We start from the raw sequence: 18,702 nt of genomic DNA, 5'->3' as shown, positions 1-18,702 counted from the left end.
CAGTCTGTTTCCTCAGTGTTCGCCCAGGCTCTCAGCACAGGAAGCCTAGTGCTCTGAAAAGTCAGAAGGAGGAACCTCTCCAGCTTTGAGGAGCCAGTTGATCAAGAGCATGCACAGCTAGAAGACAGGAGCTGGAAAGGGAGAGAGGAAACACTGACACTGACTGCTGAGGATGCACTGGCAGGCAATAAATGCTCCCCATGACCACAGTTAGGTTGGTGTCGGGATGGATGGAGTGACGGAGCTGCCTAGAGCATGAAAGCAGGAACCAACATGAAGATTTCTGGGAAGACTGTGTGTATGTTTGTGCTGCTTACCATCACTGTTATGAGATCAGCAGGTGAGTCTAACTGGAACCAACTGGCCATTGGGATGTAAGATCGGGGAATGTGCACAGCTACTTTCTTTCTGTAGAAGCTATTCATTGTTCTGTGGCTCTCATAAAGTGCTAAAAATTATGGAGCACAACTGAAACATGCTTTCCCAATATCCAGTTCTGTTCCTCTTTTCTTAGTGATCACAAAGGTGCCAGGCATTATTCTTGTGACTTCAATGTAGGAAACTATTAAGTGGCCCTCATCTGGGAATGTAACACTTGTCACAAAAAGCCTTTTTACTGAGAACCCAAAATCCACATCATCTGAGAAACCGATCCTTTTAACATATTAAAAATATGCCAGAGAAAGTTTTTGTGAATTTGAAGCTTTTGGACATGCAGTTTCTGCTGAAGAGAGGCTGCAGGTACTCTGAAATAGGGCAGGAATCTCTTGCATCTTTCTGTGAAGTAGTGGAAGACCCCTGATGCTCTGATAGTAGGCAGCAGTTTCTGGAATTTTGTTCTGAGGCTAAGGGACATAGCCAGTATCAAGTTGGGAAAGGCTTCTGTGCCAAAGGCAGTGGCACTCCAAAGCTTCTGTCTTTTAGTGTAATTGAGTTAGTTTTAATACTGTTTAACTACAGCAATTAATGTTTCCCACATACTGCTTATTTGCATTTCTAGAGCCTGTGCTCTTCCAGGCACCATACAGGAGGCCAGGAATCTGGTACTGGATCTAGGAATTTGGGGAGCAGTTGCAGAAGCCTAAATTGTCTATGTATAGAGGTAGAAGGCAGAAAGGTCTGTGAGATCCAAATTAAATTAGAGACATCTCTGAATAATATGTAATGTGCATGTGTCCATTTCTATTATAGACAGAAGAACTAAACTATGTGGACATAAGCTATTCCATTCCACTTGGCCAGAAAATAAAAATGTCTCCTTCGCGATATTTTAAAGCAAAACAGATGCAGTCATTGTTGGCAGTGACAGAATACCTGTCTATAATGTGTTTGGGTGATAGTGAAAGATCCCAAATAGTTACCTGAGTGCTACCCCTTGGAAAAAATTTAAATATTCCACAAAAATTATTAAACTTTGCATCAGTAACCTCACAAAAGGCCCACTGGAGGTAAAAAAAACCTGTTCCTTTTCTGTAGATAAAGAACTATCTCAAAAGAATACTGAGGAACCTGCTCAAGATCATGCAAATAGATCATGGTAAGCATCAGAGACAGCCAACATTTTTGAATACAGCTGATCAGAAAGGAGTATGACTACACCAAAAAATGTTGAAGAAAATGGGGAGACAAATGGGAATAAACTTGGAAAAATTCTTTTTAAAAACTGACTTTGCTGGAAATATTTTTAAAAGTCCAATGCCAAAAAGTAGATATTTTTCACTCGAAGGTATTTGGAATTCAACTTTTTGGCGTCTTGGTTGATCAACTATATTGCCCTCCAAAGAATGTAGAAAAAGGTGTGCAGTTAAAATGTAATTTCGTGCCTGAAATCTCCCCCCGGAATCCTGCTCCCAGTAAAAAGCAGCCCATATTTGATGGGAAGCTTTTAGCTAACACTGCTCTTAAACTTGTTTCCTTGATTATTAGAGTGACTCTTCTGAGCAAGATGTAGTGACAAGGGTTTTTTTTTTCTTCAGAGATCAAAGGCTAAGTATGTCAAGCTGATCCAATGAGTGCTTTCTATTCAGAGAATTTTAGTGTTACATGAAGCTCAGAAGGAACTATGTCCCACCTTCTGAAGACTAGAGCAAGCTACTCTAATCTAAATAAGGTCAAGCAAAAACTGTTGTGTGTAACCAGGCTTTATCTCCATTAACATTTTCCTTAGTATTTCCTTAGTAAGTTGTTTTGTGTGGTTGGGTTAGTTTTTATGACAGCAGAAGGGGAAGCTCAGAAGCCAGGATGAGTTTGCTTTGTAGTTGTTGCATCTGCTTTCAGGTAGAATTGGATAATATGCTACTGAAGCTGCTGGTGCATGGTCTCTACTAACAATCCTTTTGTGACAATCCTCATAGTAGTGGCAGAGAAAATAAAAACCTTTTTGGTAATTCTTTTAAGATTTCTAGCACACAGAACAACTCAAGTGGTTGTGTACACACTCCAAAGGAAAGTGGTAAGGAAAGGCAAGATCTTCCATGAGAAGTTCATGCGACAAATCTCTTTTTATTGAAATAACATTTGCGTTGTTGGGCTGTGTAAATCCTGCATCTACAGTTGTGTCTTGTGACAATAGATATGTCCAAGTGCTCCAGAGGAAGCTGCAAGAAATCCATTGTCAGTAAGGAGATGTGACTCTCTATGGTTGTTCAGTTTTATCAATAGTAGAAAACTGAAGTCAGTAATATTGTATCAGTGCTGGAATTATAAAGCATGAGGTGAATAAAAGTGAAGTTGATTTACAGAAACTTAGGTACAGTTCAAGTTTACCTACATACTTAACCTTCTTGAATGCTGCTGCTTTCATTTAGTTTCTTTCCTTAATAAAGCTGGTAAATTCTTTTTCACTAGGGTACTAGTGTTTTATTGCATTTTTACTGTCTCTCTTGTAGTGTGTTTCACTGCTTCTGTCTCTGTTGCCTTCTATTCTAGTTCGTGGTGGAATCTTGCTCCAGATACAAAAAAATCATAGCCTAAAAAAATATTATGGAAATCTTACAGTTTCTCCATTTCACTATTTTTTTGCTGCTCCTTTGGGACTATATGCAGGAATAATTCTGACCTTTTTTACCCTAAAAATATCTGAATCCAAACAGCTAGCTTTTCTCATCCAAATTCTTAAAACAGAATTTTGTACTGAATTTCCACCAAGCAAAAATTTTCTTAGAATACATCTCAATTGCCATAGTACAATCTTCAAAGCACGTCCTCACGATACCAATATTTTACTGTACTGTGGTCCATTCATTTGTGTCTGAATGTGTTAAAAGGAAGTTCAGTCTTGCAAGCTGACTACACACTCCATGAATTACAAAACAAGCAGATTTGCTTTAACTGTGAATGTACTCGTAGAGGTACATGCTACTTAAAACTCACAGTTGATATATTTTATATTTAGAAGTACAATCATTCATAAGAAACAAGAGTAGGGGATCTTCTTGTGCTGCCTTATCTTTGTGCTGAATAAGAAAATGCTAGGACAAGAACTACTATGCTAAAGCTAAGCAGTAAGCAAGGTATGACTGAGATTTTAACCATATAAAAGTGAGATCATAGCCCTGTTTTCATAGCAGTCTCTTATCTGTTCTCTGCAAACTATGAAAAAGAAAGCATACAAGCTGGTGTTTGCAGTCAATGATCTATTTTTTGTTTAGGATAGCAGGAAAATACCTCTTAAGCAGGAATAAACAGTACTTGTTTCATTTTTCTTCTCATGTGGGAAGAAGGCCAAGTTCAGCATGCAGAACCAAATATAAACCAATCTGTATCTGTTTCTATACTGAGAAGTTGGAGGCACTTTGTTACACATGGTGTCACAGTGCTACTTGGAAAGAAATACAACCCAAGGCACTTTGACATCCGGTATAAATCCCTTTTCCCCTCATCCATTCCAGCTCACCTTCTGCAAGGACAAAGATCTTTGCATGTAGAATTTGCCATACCAAGTTCAAAGTTTAGGACAAGACTGATATAATATGTGACAGCTTGTTAAGTTCAGTGATGATTTGTTATCGGCTGAGGATTTGGCCAATAGTGTTTGTTCTATAAGCTGCATGACATAATTTAAACACCAACAAATTCCCTCATTAAAGAAGCATACCCATCCTTTTTTCTAGAAATTCATGTTTATATTGAGACATAACCCATTTAAGTGAGGGTAATCACTGAATCACTGGATTAAATTGCAGTGTTGGAATGAAGTTAAATTGCCTTTTTTTTTCCCCCAGATGTATCACAAAACACTTTTCATAAACAATTTGAGCACCAAAAAAACCATCCACATTATTGAAAGGCTGGTTTTAATCCCGATTGAGGCAAGATTCTCTATTCAAAATTTGCAATACTACTTGTTTTTATTATTATTACATTTTCAGCTGCTGAATTTCAGCACACATCTGCCATTCTACTGATCAAGGTCAACTGGTTCTTTTTGTATGGCATATCAATTCTTTATACTAATAACACTATATTCTTCCTGCTTTTAACAAATTTCCTCACACAGCCAATGTCATTAGTAAAAAGGTTAAATGCAATTATGGCAAAAAGTCTCTGTTGAGAAACATTATTAGCAAGCTACTTTCAACCTGACACCTCCTTTTTACATTGCCTTCGCTTTCTCCCCTTAATCCAGTTCTTTATCCATCGTGTTTCCCTTCAATTGTCCCTCTATTCTTCAGCTTAATTTTTCAAGAGGACACTGTATCAATCCACATCTCTTAACATCTGGGTTTTAATTTCTTTTCCTTCAAAATTAGCTATCTTGAATGACTGCTTTTGAAATTATACTGGAGAAAGCTTAATAGAATTGAAAGATCATAGAAAAATAAAAAACTAGGAACTGGCAAGTGCAAAGGTATATTCCACCTTAAATGGGAAGACTGAAACCTTGGGATCATTGTGTTCTGTCAGTGTCCTCACCTTTCTGCAACATATAAGGTCATTTGCAACACAAAAAAAATTCAGCCATGCTGTGGGCACTTCATACTGGAAAATCAGTGACAAAGCATGTAAGGTTGCTATTTCAGCTTGTATGAAACATCAAGAAAGAGTGACACAGTAATGGGGACAAGAAAAGGACTGCAAGTGACACGGTAATAGTTGCAGAAAAGAAATGTGCTGAAAGGAGAACAAAATAAGAATTTGAGTATGAGGAAGAAAAGAATTTCTGAAGATAAGAAAAAAGCCTGACTAAAGGAAATGGGAATGGGAGACATTTTCAAAGAATAATGCTAAGTATGGATAAAAGAGTGTGATTGTGAAACTAAGAATTAAGATATAAGTCTCTTAATGTGTCCTTTTAAAGATACATCCATGCTGAAAAAGCTGTGATCTCAGTTTCAAGAAGCAGAATCATATGAGCTCAGGTCGTTTATTTAATGTATTGCTATGATGAAAATTAGAGTAGTCAAACTACTTAGTGCTCACCTGAAACACAGGGCTGGTGTTTAGCCTACGCTCTGTCCTGTTGTGACTGTGTTTTCAGAGTCACAAAGCTATGATATAGAAAAGTCTGCCAGTATGTTAGCAATTCCTACCCTAGTACAAAGCACTTCTATTTATCTTTCATCTCACACAAGACTTGCTAAGCATCACAGGCACTTAGAAGGGGAAAACAGACCTCAGAGTGTTGTATCTGACCTCTTCCAACCTGTTCCAAGCATCCGGTACTGCCTTTTTGGTTATGACTTGCTATGACTCATATGAGACATTCATTCCAAGATACAGTTGGTAGTTTGCTTCCGGTATGATCATTGTTTCAGTTCATTATACCTCTGAGTTTAATATGTCACAATCCACACCAGGGAGATGCTGTGGTAAATTGTTACTGTAAGAAATGAAGATTCAATAGGACGTGTGAGAAGTACGTCTGAGGAAGTAATCCCTTTACAGTGTGAAAAGCTCTTTAACAGCTAAGTTTCAGAAGAGGTTGTCATGGAAATTGAGTCATTTTGGAGGCAAGAAGAAGTCTTACTGTGGGTTAAAACCTGCTATGCAGAATAACATAGGCTAGAAACCTTTCCTGTTTGAAAGCAATTAAAAGCACTTTCAAGCTGTGTAACTCTCTCTGATTTTGTAGTTTTTCTCCTCGAAATTTTAGTGGCTTCACAATCAAATTTTCCTGTTTTTAAAATCTTTCTTTCCTCTTTTATTGAGATGAAGTCTCTGAGAAACAGGAGAAATGACTAAATCAGTGACAGTGCACTGAAACTGGTGCAACTAGTTATTCATGATAGCTGTCAAACACACTACAGAAATCACACTGAAAAAAACAGAGCAAAGTCTTTCCCCCAATCTTTTCAAATTACAGAAATCTTACCATGACAACATTTTTGTTATTTTAGCATGACAGCACATTTTGGAAACACAAATGTGAACTCCTCAACTGAGTTTGTTTTTTCCTGAGAAAGGATATATGCATTTGCAAACATAGAGGTGGAATATATCAGTGCATTAGAATGTGCACTACAACACACTTGAGAACCTTCTCAGAAGTGGTTTGAAGTCTTCTTCAATAGTCAAGGAGAGAAAATGAGGGATAGCTTAGTACTATTGTTAATAATTAGTGGGAGTTCACAGGCTGGAGTAAAACTGGAGGACCTCGTCTAAAGGCCTTCTATCCTACCACCTGTCAGATGAGTCTCCAAGGTGAAAGCTGCTCACAACCAAAATAAAATGGTTCAGCTTGGAGCTGTACAGAACTCCAAGAACCTGACTCATCTGTTTTCTACATCACTGTGACACTCCTGAGTTCTGCTCCTTTTGGCTAACAGAAAAAATGATTGCTGTTTTCCAGAGTCAATTCTTTTGTGAAGAACACTACTGAAAATGAGAAGCTGTTTACAAAAAATATGTAGATATACGATCATTCATTTAATCTCTCTTATGTGCAATGAAATAGTTAACAGTGCTGACATTTAATTACCATCCTACAGTTAGCACTGCACAGAAATGAGCCCGATAGCTCACACCTCTTCAAATCACTTGTTTCCTGCAGGCCCACGGAGATGAGGCTTTTGCTGCACTGCCTATGCTCTTTTCAGCTACAGCAACCTGTCAGTTCAGCTCAGCTATAAAATGGGATTTCGTCTTGAAAGAAGTAGCTGTGGAATGTGCTGGTTTGTTTCTAAGCCTTTGTTTGAAGAGATAAATGCTGACGTGTACGGCATATATGCCCTAATGCACTGGTCATAAACCAAAAGCTATCATGGAAGTTTCCTCCTTCAGCAACTGAACTATTAGCCATTTTACATTATGAAAGCACCATTCCAGAAAACAGCAGTGCAGTGACAGGTCTGAATTGAAACACTTGTAACACTGAACCTTTCCTCTTTAAGAGTGGAATACTGTGATGGTTTTGCAATCATAGAGTTAATTTACTTCACAGTAGTTACCATAGGACTATGTTTTGGGTTTCTGCTGGAAACAGTGTCAGTGTCACAGCGATGTTTTCATTACAAGCAGCACTTACACAGAGCCAAGGCCTTTTGTGCCCCTCATCCCACTCCACCAGTGAGAGGTTGGGAAGGGACACAACTGGGACTGCTGACTCCAAATGATCAACACCAAATTCCACACCATATGGCATCATGCTCAGCACATAAAACCTGGAGAAGAAGGAAAGGAGGGATGTTAGGACCTAACAGTGTTTATCTTTCCAAGTCACCATTACTCATGATATAGCTCTGCTTTCCTGGAGATGGCTGAACACCTGCCTGCCCACAGGAATTCCTTGGTTTGCTTTGCCTGTGCTCTTGGCTTTTGTTTTAACTACTAACCTGTGAGTTTTCTCACTTTTCTGATTTTCTCCCCCATCCCACCATGGGGGAAGTGAGCAAGAGGGAGCCAGTGGCTGTGGGGGGCTTTGTTGCCAGCTGGGGTTTAACCACAAGAAATCTGTTTGTTTAGTTCTCCTGCAGAGTAGATATACACCCTTTAGGTTTAGTGAAATTCTTGGAGGAAAGGAGAGATTGTGTCTTCCCTCAGAGCTGCTGAGTACATAACCAAGAGTGCAGGCCGGAGCAAGCAGCATAAGGAGGCCAAAGAAAGCATCTAGGGAGATCCTGGCAAAGGGTTTGATTGCAGTAGACCCACAGGAAGTAATGGAAGTTATGGGAAAGTTGCTCAGAAGAGATCCTGTGAAAAATGTGCAGCCTGAGAAGTCATCAAAAGCTTATGGAGTACAAGAGAGGAATGAGGGAAAGAACCTGTTCTGTAGATGCACAGAGAGCAGGGGAGATTTATTTTCAGTCCATTCATTTTCGTAAGTATAGATGGCAATTCTGGGTTCCCTGCAGAGCTGTCACTTGCTAGCATATTGGTTTCTCATCTAACAGAATATACTTTTAGAGACTTAGATGGCTTTTGGTATGCTCACTAGAAAGAGAAAGCAGAGCATGTCCAACTTTAGTCCAACTTGAGGTCCTAGCAACATCTCCAAAATGGAGGAAATGCTAAGCTGACCAGGAAGGACAGGATAGGGATGAGGATTATATCTATTCAAAAAACTGTCTTTGTGCTGGTGGATTCTATAGCTATTTACATATTAATTTCTGAGAATATTCATTTTTGCAGTGCTTTTAAATGAAGCTAACTCTGGTAAAAACCAGCAAATGTTGACATTTCCTGAGATTATATTTTATCTTGAAATAGAAAGGAAGGCAAATCCTTTTTCCATCAGAAATTTTTTGCTTGTGAGTGACAAGAATTTAGCTCACACAGTTCAAAACCTTGAATTATCTGAACTTATTACTACACTCTGTGGTAACATGAAGCAAAGCAATGGGAGAATAGCAATGTGCTGGAAGATTCTGCACCACACGGTAATGTGAGTGAGCATCCACAGAAATGGAAGCAGCATAAATACCCACATGCTGACAAGAAGAGCTGCTGAGCAAATGCCCAGCAGAACTATCAGCCTGGCTATGCCACTTTTGGGACTCAGTTTAGTGGGTATGCAGTGTACTCTGCCAACACAAAATGCTTCCATGCCACATTGAATCAGAGCAAGATCAAAACAGGTGTGGACTTGTTATGCCTTGCTCCCTTACCCTCTTTTATCTTTCCCTGCCTTTAAAACTAAGATAGTCAGAGTTTTAGACAGTTCTTGGGAAAATGCTAACAGGTTAATAGGGTCATAATATAAGATAACACTTCCTACTAATAATATATTTCTGTTCTACAGAAATATACAGTCCCTGTTCCACTGTAAGAGAAGGTTGTCAAAGTCATTTCAGAAACACAAATTAACCAAACCTTTCAGGATTTTTGCCATATGCATTCTTCTTCTGTAAAAGAAGTCTAAAGATAATGTTTATAGCAGCATGTATGAGAAAAGAAGCAAATCAAGGAAGGAAGTTCACAATTCATATTTGCACTAAGGCCACTTACCTGCACTCTAGCAATGAAAGAGGTCAGTAAATTCAAAACAGTTTAAACTTTTATGTTTATAAGGCCTCTTTACAAAAGTAGGAAGCTGTGTATAAGGATAGGATAAATAAGATTTTTTAAAAATTAATCTGCCATCTGTGGAAAAGCTCTTGCCTTACCAAAAGCCTTCTGAGTTGATAACAAGATAAAGGGGATTTCACAATCCTTCTACAAATTTCTTGTAAACCTAAAATTGTACTTAAACTTGATTCAGCACATTTTAAGCTGACTGATGTGGCTTCTTATCTGAAGTCAATGGTACTGGATTCTTTCAGAGGAGAATATGACAGAAAGGCACAGCAGAAAGCACCACTTTCACTGCCTCTTTCTCTACAGCCTTGAAGTATGCAAGCTGTGATCTTGGGAAACTTGGACATTACAATGAGTTGCTTAGGAGATGCTGAGTTGAAAGACAAGTAAAATGATGTTGCTTTAAAATGTAAATAAAAGCGTATACAGTTAATTATGCACAACACTGTCATTCTTGCTCAACATTTGCAAACATTATCCAAAAACCCCCCATCTCCAACACACAAGCTGTTTGAATGTTAAGGTTTGCTTAGTCATTTTCAGATGAGATAAGCCACACTGTGCATGACTAGGAGCTCTGAGACTCTTGGCAGTGTTAAACTAGGAGAGGAAACACTTTGTTCTCCAATTTTCAGAGACATTCTTTGAACTCATCCAGAAACTCTGACGAGACAAAAGGCTTCCTTCAGTTTTACTCCTGGTAAAATCATCTGAGTTCAAGACACACACCTCACATTTTCTTGAAATGCCATTAAGCAGAAAAATACACTGTCAACAGTTCAGGCATATTCACCCAAAGGACACTTTATGTACAAAATGAAAGGGCGAAAACCTTTAAAGGAATATGTATGAAGTCAAAATGCAATGAACTGTCTTCATTTTACAAGTTGGAAATCATTTTCCGAGAACACAGTCAAACAGAAGCAAATGTGTTTGAGCTGGAATGATTCATTCACCTAGATTCAAGAAGATAATGAGATTTCAGACAATATTATTAAGGTAAAACCAACTGTAGTTTTCTCAAATAGGCTTATGATTTGACTAATGATTTAAAGGTGATGCTCATTAAGACCATTTCTTATAGCGTTGTGAATGTTCAGGAACTGGGCTTCACATTATGCTAGACAACAGAGAGAATAGAATTCCACATGTGGGTAGGCAGTAGCAAAACATCTAAGTCAGGTCTGGTACATTGGAGGAAGACTGACAAAGGTTTGACTAATCACACAAAATTTAGGTCTTCTAATTCTTTGCATATTCCATCTGAATTTTCAATTGCTACTTTAGTATATCTGTTGAAAGGTTTATGGAGGGGTTTAACATTTTTGGAATAACTTGAGAAACACTTATTTTTCAGCACAAGTCAGGCTGGTTAACTTCTGCTGTCCATCCAGATTAATGCATGGTTTGAAAGTAGTACTCTGCTTTTCTCCTCACAAACCTTTCAGAATGCCACTGAAACCATTACTCAGCCCAAGGAAAGAACAACTCGGGTTCCACCAGAGACACAGAGAACTAAGAGATCAGTGGTTTATGGTCCCAAAGGTTAACAGTCATCTATTAAAAGAGGAAGTGAGTGAGTTGGTAAATGGAGACTTGCTTGGACGACAGCTGTGGGTATTATTCCTATTAACTCATTAATTGTTCCACATAGGACATTTTGAAAAAGAAAGATTATTTACTGGCAATAAGTCTTCTTTAGGTGGTTATTTAAATATATACATACATTGTGAATTTTGGGGGTTGTTTGTTTTAATTTCAGCAGGAACTCAAGGACACAACAGTCCTATTCCTTCACCTACTCTTAACACTGTTTTACAACCTGTGCCTCATACTTTTGTTTTCTCTGTCTCACAAGTGCCTCATGAAGGGGGGTGAGCTGCCTGTGAAAGTGTAGGCAACAATAATGTACATATAAGCAACTTGTCTTGAGTTACGGGTAACTTTCCTCTCATCCTGGAATGCTTGCCCACATGTACCTTACCTGCAAACAAAACCCATCACAAAATATTTTCTTAAAGGAAATGTTCCCAATGTGAGTAGTCGAAACAAAGCAAAAGAACCAACTGTCCCAAAGGGTGCATCATGTTGAGAGGCTTCAATGACCAATGTGATAACTACCAAAAAGAACAAGAGGACTAGGTCCAAACTTTTCATCTGGTGGCTTCAAGTGCATAGTTCATGGACCCAGAAAAGAAGTATTTCCTGTCTCCCAGCAATAGTCATCTTTGAAAATGTAAAAGAAGGTCAGTGTCTAGACAGGAAAAAAAAAAAAAAATATAAAAAAATGTTTCCCAGCAAATGCAAAACAGAATTCAAGAACAAGACATACTCATTGTCAACACATGTTAATACATCAACTGAATAAGCTTCCTCTGTTATCATAGCCTATCAAGCAAGAGGCACAAGGATATGGGCACATTTTACATCTTCATAGCTGTGTACCTGACACAAAGATGATGTGTTAAAGTGAATGTGTTAAAGTGATGTGTTAAAGAGGAAAAGACATCCCTGAGACACAAGACAAAATCCTTTCCTGTTCCCAAAGCTCCACCGCTGTTATTTGTGCTTTTTTCATGTCTGAGAGGTGTAGACAATGCCTTTGCCCACAATTTTGGATTTTGTATGAATGCAGAAGTAAAAGTTGTTTACTCTGTTGGTTGCAACAGTTCCAGAGAAAAGTCATTATCATGTGGTCAAATGCAATAGTCATATTTCTATTTTTTCAGCCTATAAGTGGCAACAGCCCTGTGAGCAACCCAAAGGAGTTGCAAAGCTGAAGAATTTGCTGATAGAGGCAGATTCTTCAGATTCTGAACTGCCTAAGACAATGGGAGGGATTAGGGTCCTCCTTCAATATCCAGTCTTATCCACTAAGAGGAATCCCAGTGGGAAATTTGTTGATAGTATTCAGAGGGTAGGTTGTGACTGGCCACTGGCTCCACAATCCACAGCTCTAGTATGAGATGAGAGACAATTTGCAGATGAGCACAGACACAGTTCATACTGGCATGTACCAGTGCAGACATTTCCCTGTGAAGCACTGACCACAGCACCAGGACTATGAATGACCCTCCCAAGCACCATCTCACATGTCCTTCTCTTTCCTTCTCTCCTTCAGGGAACTACAAAGTGTCAGTGACCGTAGGTGACAGCTCAGTGCTCCCCTGCCCTAACAACTCAAATATAATAACTATGCTAACATGGAAAATAAGTCCCAAGGTTGGAGGCCCCTGCAGCTTGGGATACAGGGCTGATACGAACATGACAGACAGAACAAACTGCAGTGACAGCATGAACTGGAAATTCAGACCAGATCTGAGTCCTGACCTTGAGATACAGCAGGTGGGGATAGCCCAGGAGGGAAATTACACCTGCGAAGTTGTAACACCAGACGGGAATTTCCATGGGACATACCACCTGACCGTGCTGGGTAAGGAACTCCTTCTCTGTTTTCAGTTCTCCAAAGGACCATGTCTGGGCCTGGACATACAAAGCTCCTCTCTGCATTCACTGGGGAAATGTGGAGTAAGAAATGGAGGTTTTTGGTTTTGATTTTTTTTTTTTAATCAATGAAGGTAGCTTTAAATTAGATATTAGGAAGAAATTCTGTACTGAGAGGGTGGTGAGCCAATGGAACAAGGCTGCCCAGGGAAGCTGTAGATACCCCATCTCTGGAAGTTCAAGGACAGGCTATATAGGATTCTGAGCAACCTGGTCTAGTGGAAGATGTCCCTGATCATTGCAAGGGCATTGGAAGTAGATGATCTTTAAAGTCCCTTCAAAGCTGTGATTCTTGTTGGATAAACTGTCATGCATATCACTGATAGTGTCTCTGGGTCTCCCTTCTCCTTATTTCCCAAAACTCTTCTCCCTTCTGCTGTCCCATTTTCCACTGTCTAGTTGGAAACAAGAGCTGTGAAGCAATTTCCCATACACTAACAGAGGATATGGAGAACGGCTGTGGTAAGGCTCACCTGAACATGGGAGAGTTGTCTAAAAGGAAAAAAGAGACAGGATCTTTGTCTCTTGTGACTTGGATCCACTTTGTTGCCCATGGAATGGCACCTCCAACCTTCTTCTCCTCTTTTCACTGCTTTCATTTTGGGTGGAGAACAAGAACACCCCATCCCAGCTGTGGGAAACTAACTCCATGCTTCTCCCCTTCCTGGTGCTTTGCAGTGCCCCCCAGGCTGAGCCTGTACTGTGATGAGCACGGGAACGCCGTGTGCGAGGCAGCAGCAGGGAAGCCTCCTGCTCAGGTCTCGTGGCTCCTACAGAGCAACTCCTCCCTTGAGGACAAAAGCCACGACAACGGGACAGTGACTGTTCTCAGCAGGTTGGCAGCATGTAACACCAGTGTGACTGACACAACCTGCATGGTGTTCCACCCAGCTGGGAACTGGACTGAGTCCATAGCCTGTTGTTCCTCAGGTAAGCTTCCCTTTGTGCATTTGGTGTTCAAAAGCCTGTTTAGCTTGTTCAACTCTCATTACTGCTAGGAAGGAAAATATACAAAAGATATAGAAAGCTTCAGTGAAGTGCTATAAAGCCAAGAGTACTATCCCCAACTGAGTTTTGTCCAGAAACATCACCACTCATTTGTGTTCTGGACACTATTTCCTAATAGTTTCTTCCCTAAAATGGATATACATAAGTGTCATAGCATTCTTTTGGTACTGAAAACGTTGTTGGAAACAGCAATGAAGCAGTCATAACCAACCGGAAGTGGAACATTAGCAGGGTTTTTTCAGATGCAAATTTAAATGTAATGGTAAGAGAGAGAAAGAGAGCCAACTCTGGTGTGACCAGCAGAAATAAGTAAATCACTTCATTCTGAGTTGTGAATATCTGACACTCTATGACCTCTGGTTTCTGGTTTTTGCTTTTTTTATTGCTTTTGAAAACTATATATGAGTCGCAGTGCTGAGAAATGCTGAATCCTTGAGAGAGGTTCAGGTGTGGCTTAGTGAAAAAATATCATGAGTGTACACTGCGGGATTTGTGGGATCTGCTTTTGTCTCTGGCACAGACTCCATTTGTGTTTCATTGCTGACTTTTCCTTCTGCTGAAGGACATTATATTTCTTTTACAAGCGTGCTGAAAATGTGTGTATGTGCTAAAGCAACTTTAATCTTATACTGAAACAATACAGAAAGTGATTAGTAAGAAGATATAACTCAAACTAACTCTTTGTGTTTAGGCAAAAAGAAGTACATCCTGTGTGTCTCCATTACCATTTGCCTTCTGAGCATTATGATCTTCATGGTTCTCATTTACTACACCAAGCTCCACAGTAATAGGTATGTATGATAGGGTGCTAAGAAAAAATTGTGTAGTGATAGAAGAAATTTTAAAGTACTGTTTGTGTCTTGAAATCATATGATTCTGTCAGTCTATGCTGCTATGAATAACTGAATTAACTTCATCAAATATTTCTATACTGCAGACACTGTGCATTGCACACATCTTCACTGAGTAATGCTAAGAAAGCATCCTAACTAAGAAAGTCAGGATGCTATAACTTCAGGATCTAAAGTTAGGGAGAAAGACACATGAGATGGCTTTACTCCTGAAGACAAGAATAAGAAATTTTTCATGTGCTTCTGATCAAAGAAACCAAGCTGTGATCCAGCCAAACACAGAACTGAGGAAATAATTTGCTTTAACACCTGCTTTCTTTTTCACAGACTGTGCCACAAAACCAAACCTCCCGAAACTGATCCTATACAGGTAAGGAGAATTATGCAGATTAGGCCATCACCAAATCAGGGATCTTCTGATAGTCCTGAAAACATAATCAGTAAAGGGAAAACAATAGATTTTTACTCTGTGCTTTAAGCAGGTATTACCATGTTCTATATATTTGTTCTTAGATATTTATAGGACAAAACAAAGCTGATTTTTACCATAATTTTGATGTGGAGCAAACACTAGAGGCAAGTTCCAACAGCAAACACCCAGCTACCGCCTTTCTTTATCTTAGCAAGGAGTGATTCCAACCACATCTTCCTGATTATATCAGATACACCAACCACAACTCCTGTCCAAGCAGTAATGAGGAAGGGAGGCAATAACATGGGTTGGAGAATATTAAGGAAACTATTAGTAAACAAGAAGATTAAACAACCAAATTAACAGACAGAAGGAGAAAGGACTGGACTCTTCATGTCCAGAATGATAATGTTTGAGTTTTGAAGGCCCCTCTTTATCTAGTATGGTCAATCCACAGTCAAAGAACCAACCATACTCAAGACAAAACATTTTATAAAACAATGGAAGGAGTGCTGAGCTGCAGACTGGGAGATATTATTGAATTCCCTGTGCTGTTAGAACCTTCTTGTGTAGCTGAGCAATTCACTCATCAGTGCTGCCTCTCTGTTCTCTGCTGCCAATATAAAAGCATCTCTGTGCAGGCAAGATGTGTTACAACTATATTGTGAGTATGTGGGCACCTGAATTAGACACTAGGCTCAAATTCTGCCATCAACTTATAAAGATGCTTCAGCTTCTGAAAAGACTTAGTTAATTCTAGTTGTTATTATTATTCCTGCTGTTCTGCTGCCCTACCTCGAAGCTGTTGCTGACAGATGCAGTTGCATTAATGCAAAATAATGGTTTAAGTACCAGTGTTCTTGCTGTTGCATCACATAACTTTTATTAGCATGTCTGTAGACTAAATTTGTATACTGATGGAGAAATCAATTGTAGTCAAGACTTTAGCATATTCTTTGCTCTTTCTAGAGAATTAGACCCTAACAACCTTTATTTCAGGCCAAAAAAATAAGTGGCGTAGAAGGGAAGGAAAAGGAGGCAAGTGAACCAATACCTCAGCTTTACCCTCCAAATCTTTGCCAGAAACATGTTCTTTGATAGAAAAAGCAATAAAGGAGTCTTTTTCTTGAGTTGAAGAAGAATAAATATGAGAGCACTATTTTCCAGTTATTTTCTTCAGTCCATATCAAAGGCTTGTTGAGTTTTGCCAAACTAAACTACTTCTTGCATTCACAGTTTTTGGTTTTGTTTTGCTAGAATGACACGACGGAAGTGGAACCTTATACTACTTATGTGCAGAAGGAAAACGTAATTTACAACTCAGTGTCTGATCTGACTGTGGGGCAGAATCTTTCACAAGAGCTATGGCCAGAAACTTGAACAATTCAACAACACTGGAAAGACACACTTTATAAAAGATTGGTTATATAAAGAAACTTCTCAGAAGATTTCTTCAGATTTTGGGGCAGCATAACTAACTAGGTCTCTTCAAACACCTGTGCTTGGCAACGAGTCTGTATAGGTCTATTTTTTTTTCCCCTCTTTTTCTTTCTTCCTTGGGAAGAAGCGATATTCCTTGCAAAAATGTGAGTGACCCCGCGGCACAGTTTTTCCTGGAAAAGATGTTGTGACCTTTACTTCCCTTTACTGTTCTTGCCCTGGAGGTTCTAGTTTTGTCAGTCACTTCTAAATGTAACTTTGATACACTTGACACTATGATGCACACATTTGGGAGACCAGAGAGTGTTATTTCTGAACCAAAATGAAACACTCTTCAATCAGCAGCCACTTTTTTCTAATTTACACATTACTAACATAGTGACCCAAGTACTGATCATCACTGAATACCTCAAATAGCAGAAGATATTGGTAGGGAAGACCCAGTTCTAAAAATGGAAATGAGTGATAAATTTAGAAGATCATCCACTAAGAGTCTTCACTAATATGAATAATTTACTTGTTAGTTTCATATTCAGTAATTCAGGATGCCATTATAGGATGCCATCCAGAGGCACCTGGACAAGCTCGAGAAGTGGGCCAATGGGAATTTCACAAGGTTTAACAAGACCCAGTGCAAAGTGCTGCAACTGGGTTGGAGCAACCCATGGTATCAATCCAGGCTGGGGGATGAACTCATCAAGAGAAGCCCTGCCTAGAAGGACTCAGGGCTGCTGGTAGGTGATAGGTGGGATCTGACCCAGCAATGTGTGCTCACAGGCCAGAAAGCCAAATGTGTCCTGGGCTGCTTCAAAAGAAGGTACGCAGATGGCAAGAAGTTATTCTGCCACTCTGCTCTGCTCTGTGAGACCCCTTCTGAAGTACTGCTTCCAGCTCTGGTGTCTCCAACACAAGAAAGACATGGACGTGTTGGAGATAGGTCCAGAGAAAGGCCACCAAGATGATCAGAGGAATGAAGCACCTGTTGTATGAGGAAAGCCTGAGAGAGCAGGGATTGTTCAGCCTGGAAAAGAGAAGGGTTAGGGTAGACCTAATTGTGGCCTGAAAGGAGTCCACAAGGAAGATGGGAAGGGAATCTCTACAAGGGCATGTAGTGACAGGGCAAAGCGGAATGGCTTCAAACTAAAAAAGAGTAGGTTTAGATTAGATATTAGGAGAAAATTCTTTGCTGTGAGGGTGGTGAGACACTGGAATAGGCTGCCCAGACAAGTTGTGGATACCCCATCCATGGCAGTGTTGAAGGCCAGGCTAGATGGGGCTTTGAGCAACCTGGTCTAGAAGAAGGTGTCCCTGCCCTTGGCAGAGGGATTGAAACTAGATGATCTTGAAGGTCCTTTCTAACCCAAACCATTCTATGATTCCATAATTTCCACTAAATGTGTTCATTCTCTATTTCAGATAGTTGTTATGATCACTTTTTCATAAGATACTCTGAAGATATGACATTCCCCTCTTTCTTAAGAGTATTAGCATTAAGATACTGTAAAATAATTATGTTAGTCAAATCTCATAGGCTACTTTTATCAGAAACAAACATAAAATATTTCACAGAACAAGTTAAAATATATTTTCTATAAATGTGCAATTATGTACAAAAATGATAAAATGCTTGCTAATTCTAGTCATATTTATTTTAACTACTATAATTGTAGATTTTTTTCATTCCTATGTCTAGATGTTTTATTGATATTCTTTTAAATGTACTTGCAAGTTCACTTTTTTGTATGTAAATTAGCTTATATATCTTAATGTGTCTCATGTTGAGGTAACTTCTTCTCACCTTCCCAAAATACCCTTTGGGAATAAATCAAATAAACTGTCCTCAATATAATAGCAGTTCTCAAACTTTTTGGATTGATGTCTTTATAGCTAAAGTATGAACTGGCTTTACAGTAAGAGTAAAGGATTATATTTGTAGATCTCTGTTGATTACCTTTTACTTCAGTATTTTCAAAGACTGACTAGGTACTTGGTCTGATTGTAGCATCACAAGAACCAGATTTTTCCTTTAGATAA

General features: G+C 39.2%; 1 protein-coding gene across 1 annotated transcript; it reads left to right on the top strand.

Moving 5' to 3' along the window:
- The first annotated feature begins 213 nt into the window (after nucleotides 1-213).
- On the top strand, nucleotides 214-18,229 carry CD200R1 (CD200 receptor 1). Its single transcript, XM_050333013.1, has 6 exons — nucleotides 214-340; nucleotides 12,575-12,886; nucleotides 13,636-13,887; nucleotides 14,657-14,756; nucleotides 15,144-15,186; nucleotides 16,486-18,229. The coding sequence occupies exons 1-6, from the start codon at nucleotides 256-258 to the stop codon at nucleotides 16,606-16,608; spliced, it is 915 nt and encodes a 304-aa protein (XP_050188970.1). The 5' UTR covers nucleotides 214-255; the 3' UTR covers nucleotides 16,609-18,229.
- The last annotated feature ends 473 nt before the right edge of the window (nucleotides 18,230-18,702 follow it).

This window comes from Myiozetetes cayanensis, unplaced genomic scaffold (genome assembly GCF_022539395.1).
Source record: "Myiozetetes cayanensis isolate MyiCay16 unplaced genomic scaffold, myiCay2020 scf5-8, whole genome shotgun sequence".
Taxonomy (NCBI): domain Eukaryota; kingdom Metazoa; phylum Chordata; class Aves; order Passeriformes; family Tyrannidae; genus Myiozetetes; species Myiozetetes cayanensis.
This window is presented reverse-complemented; position numbering and strand designations above follow the sequence as displayed.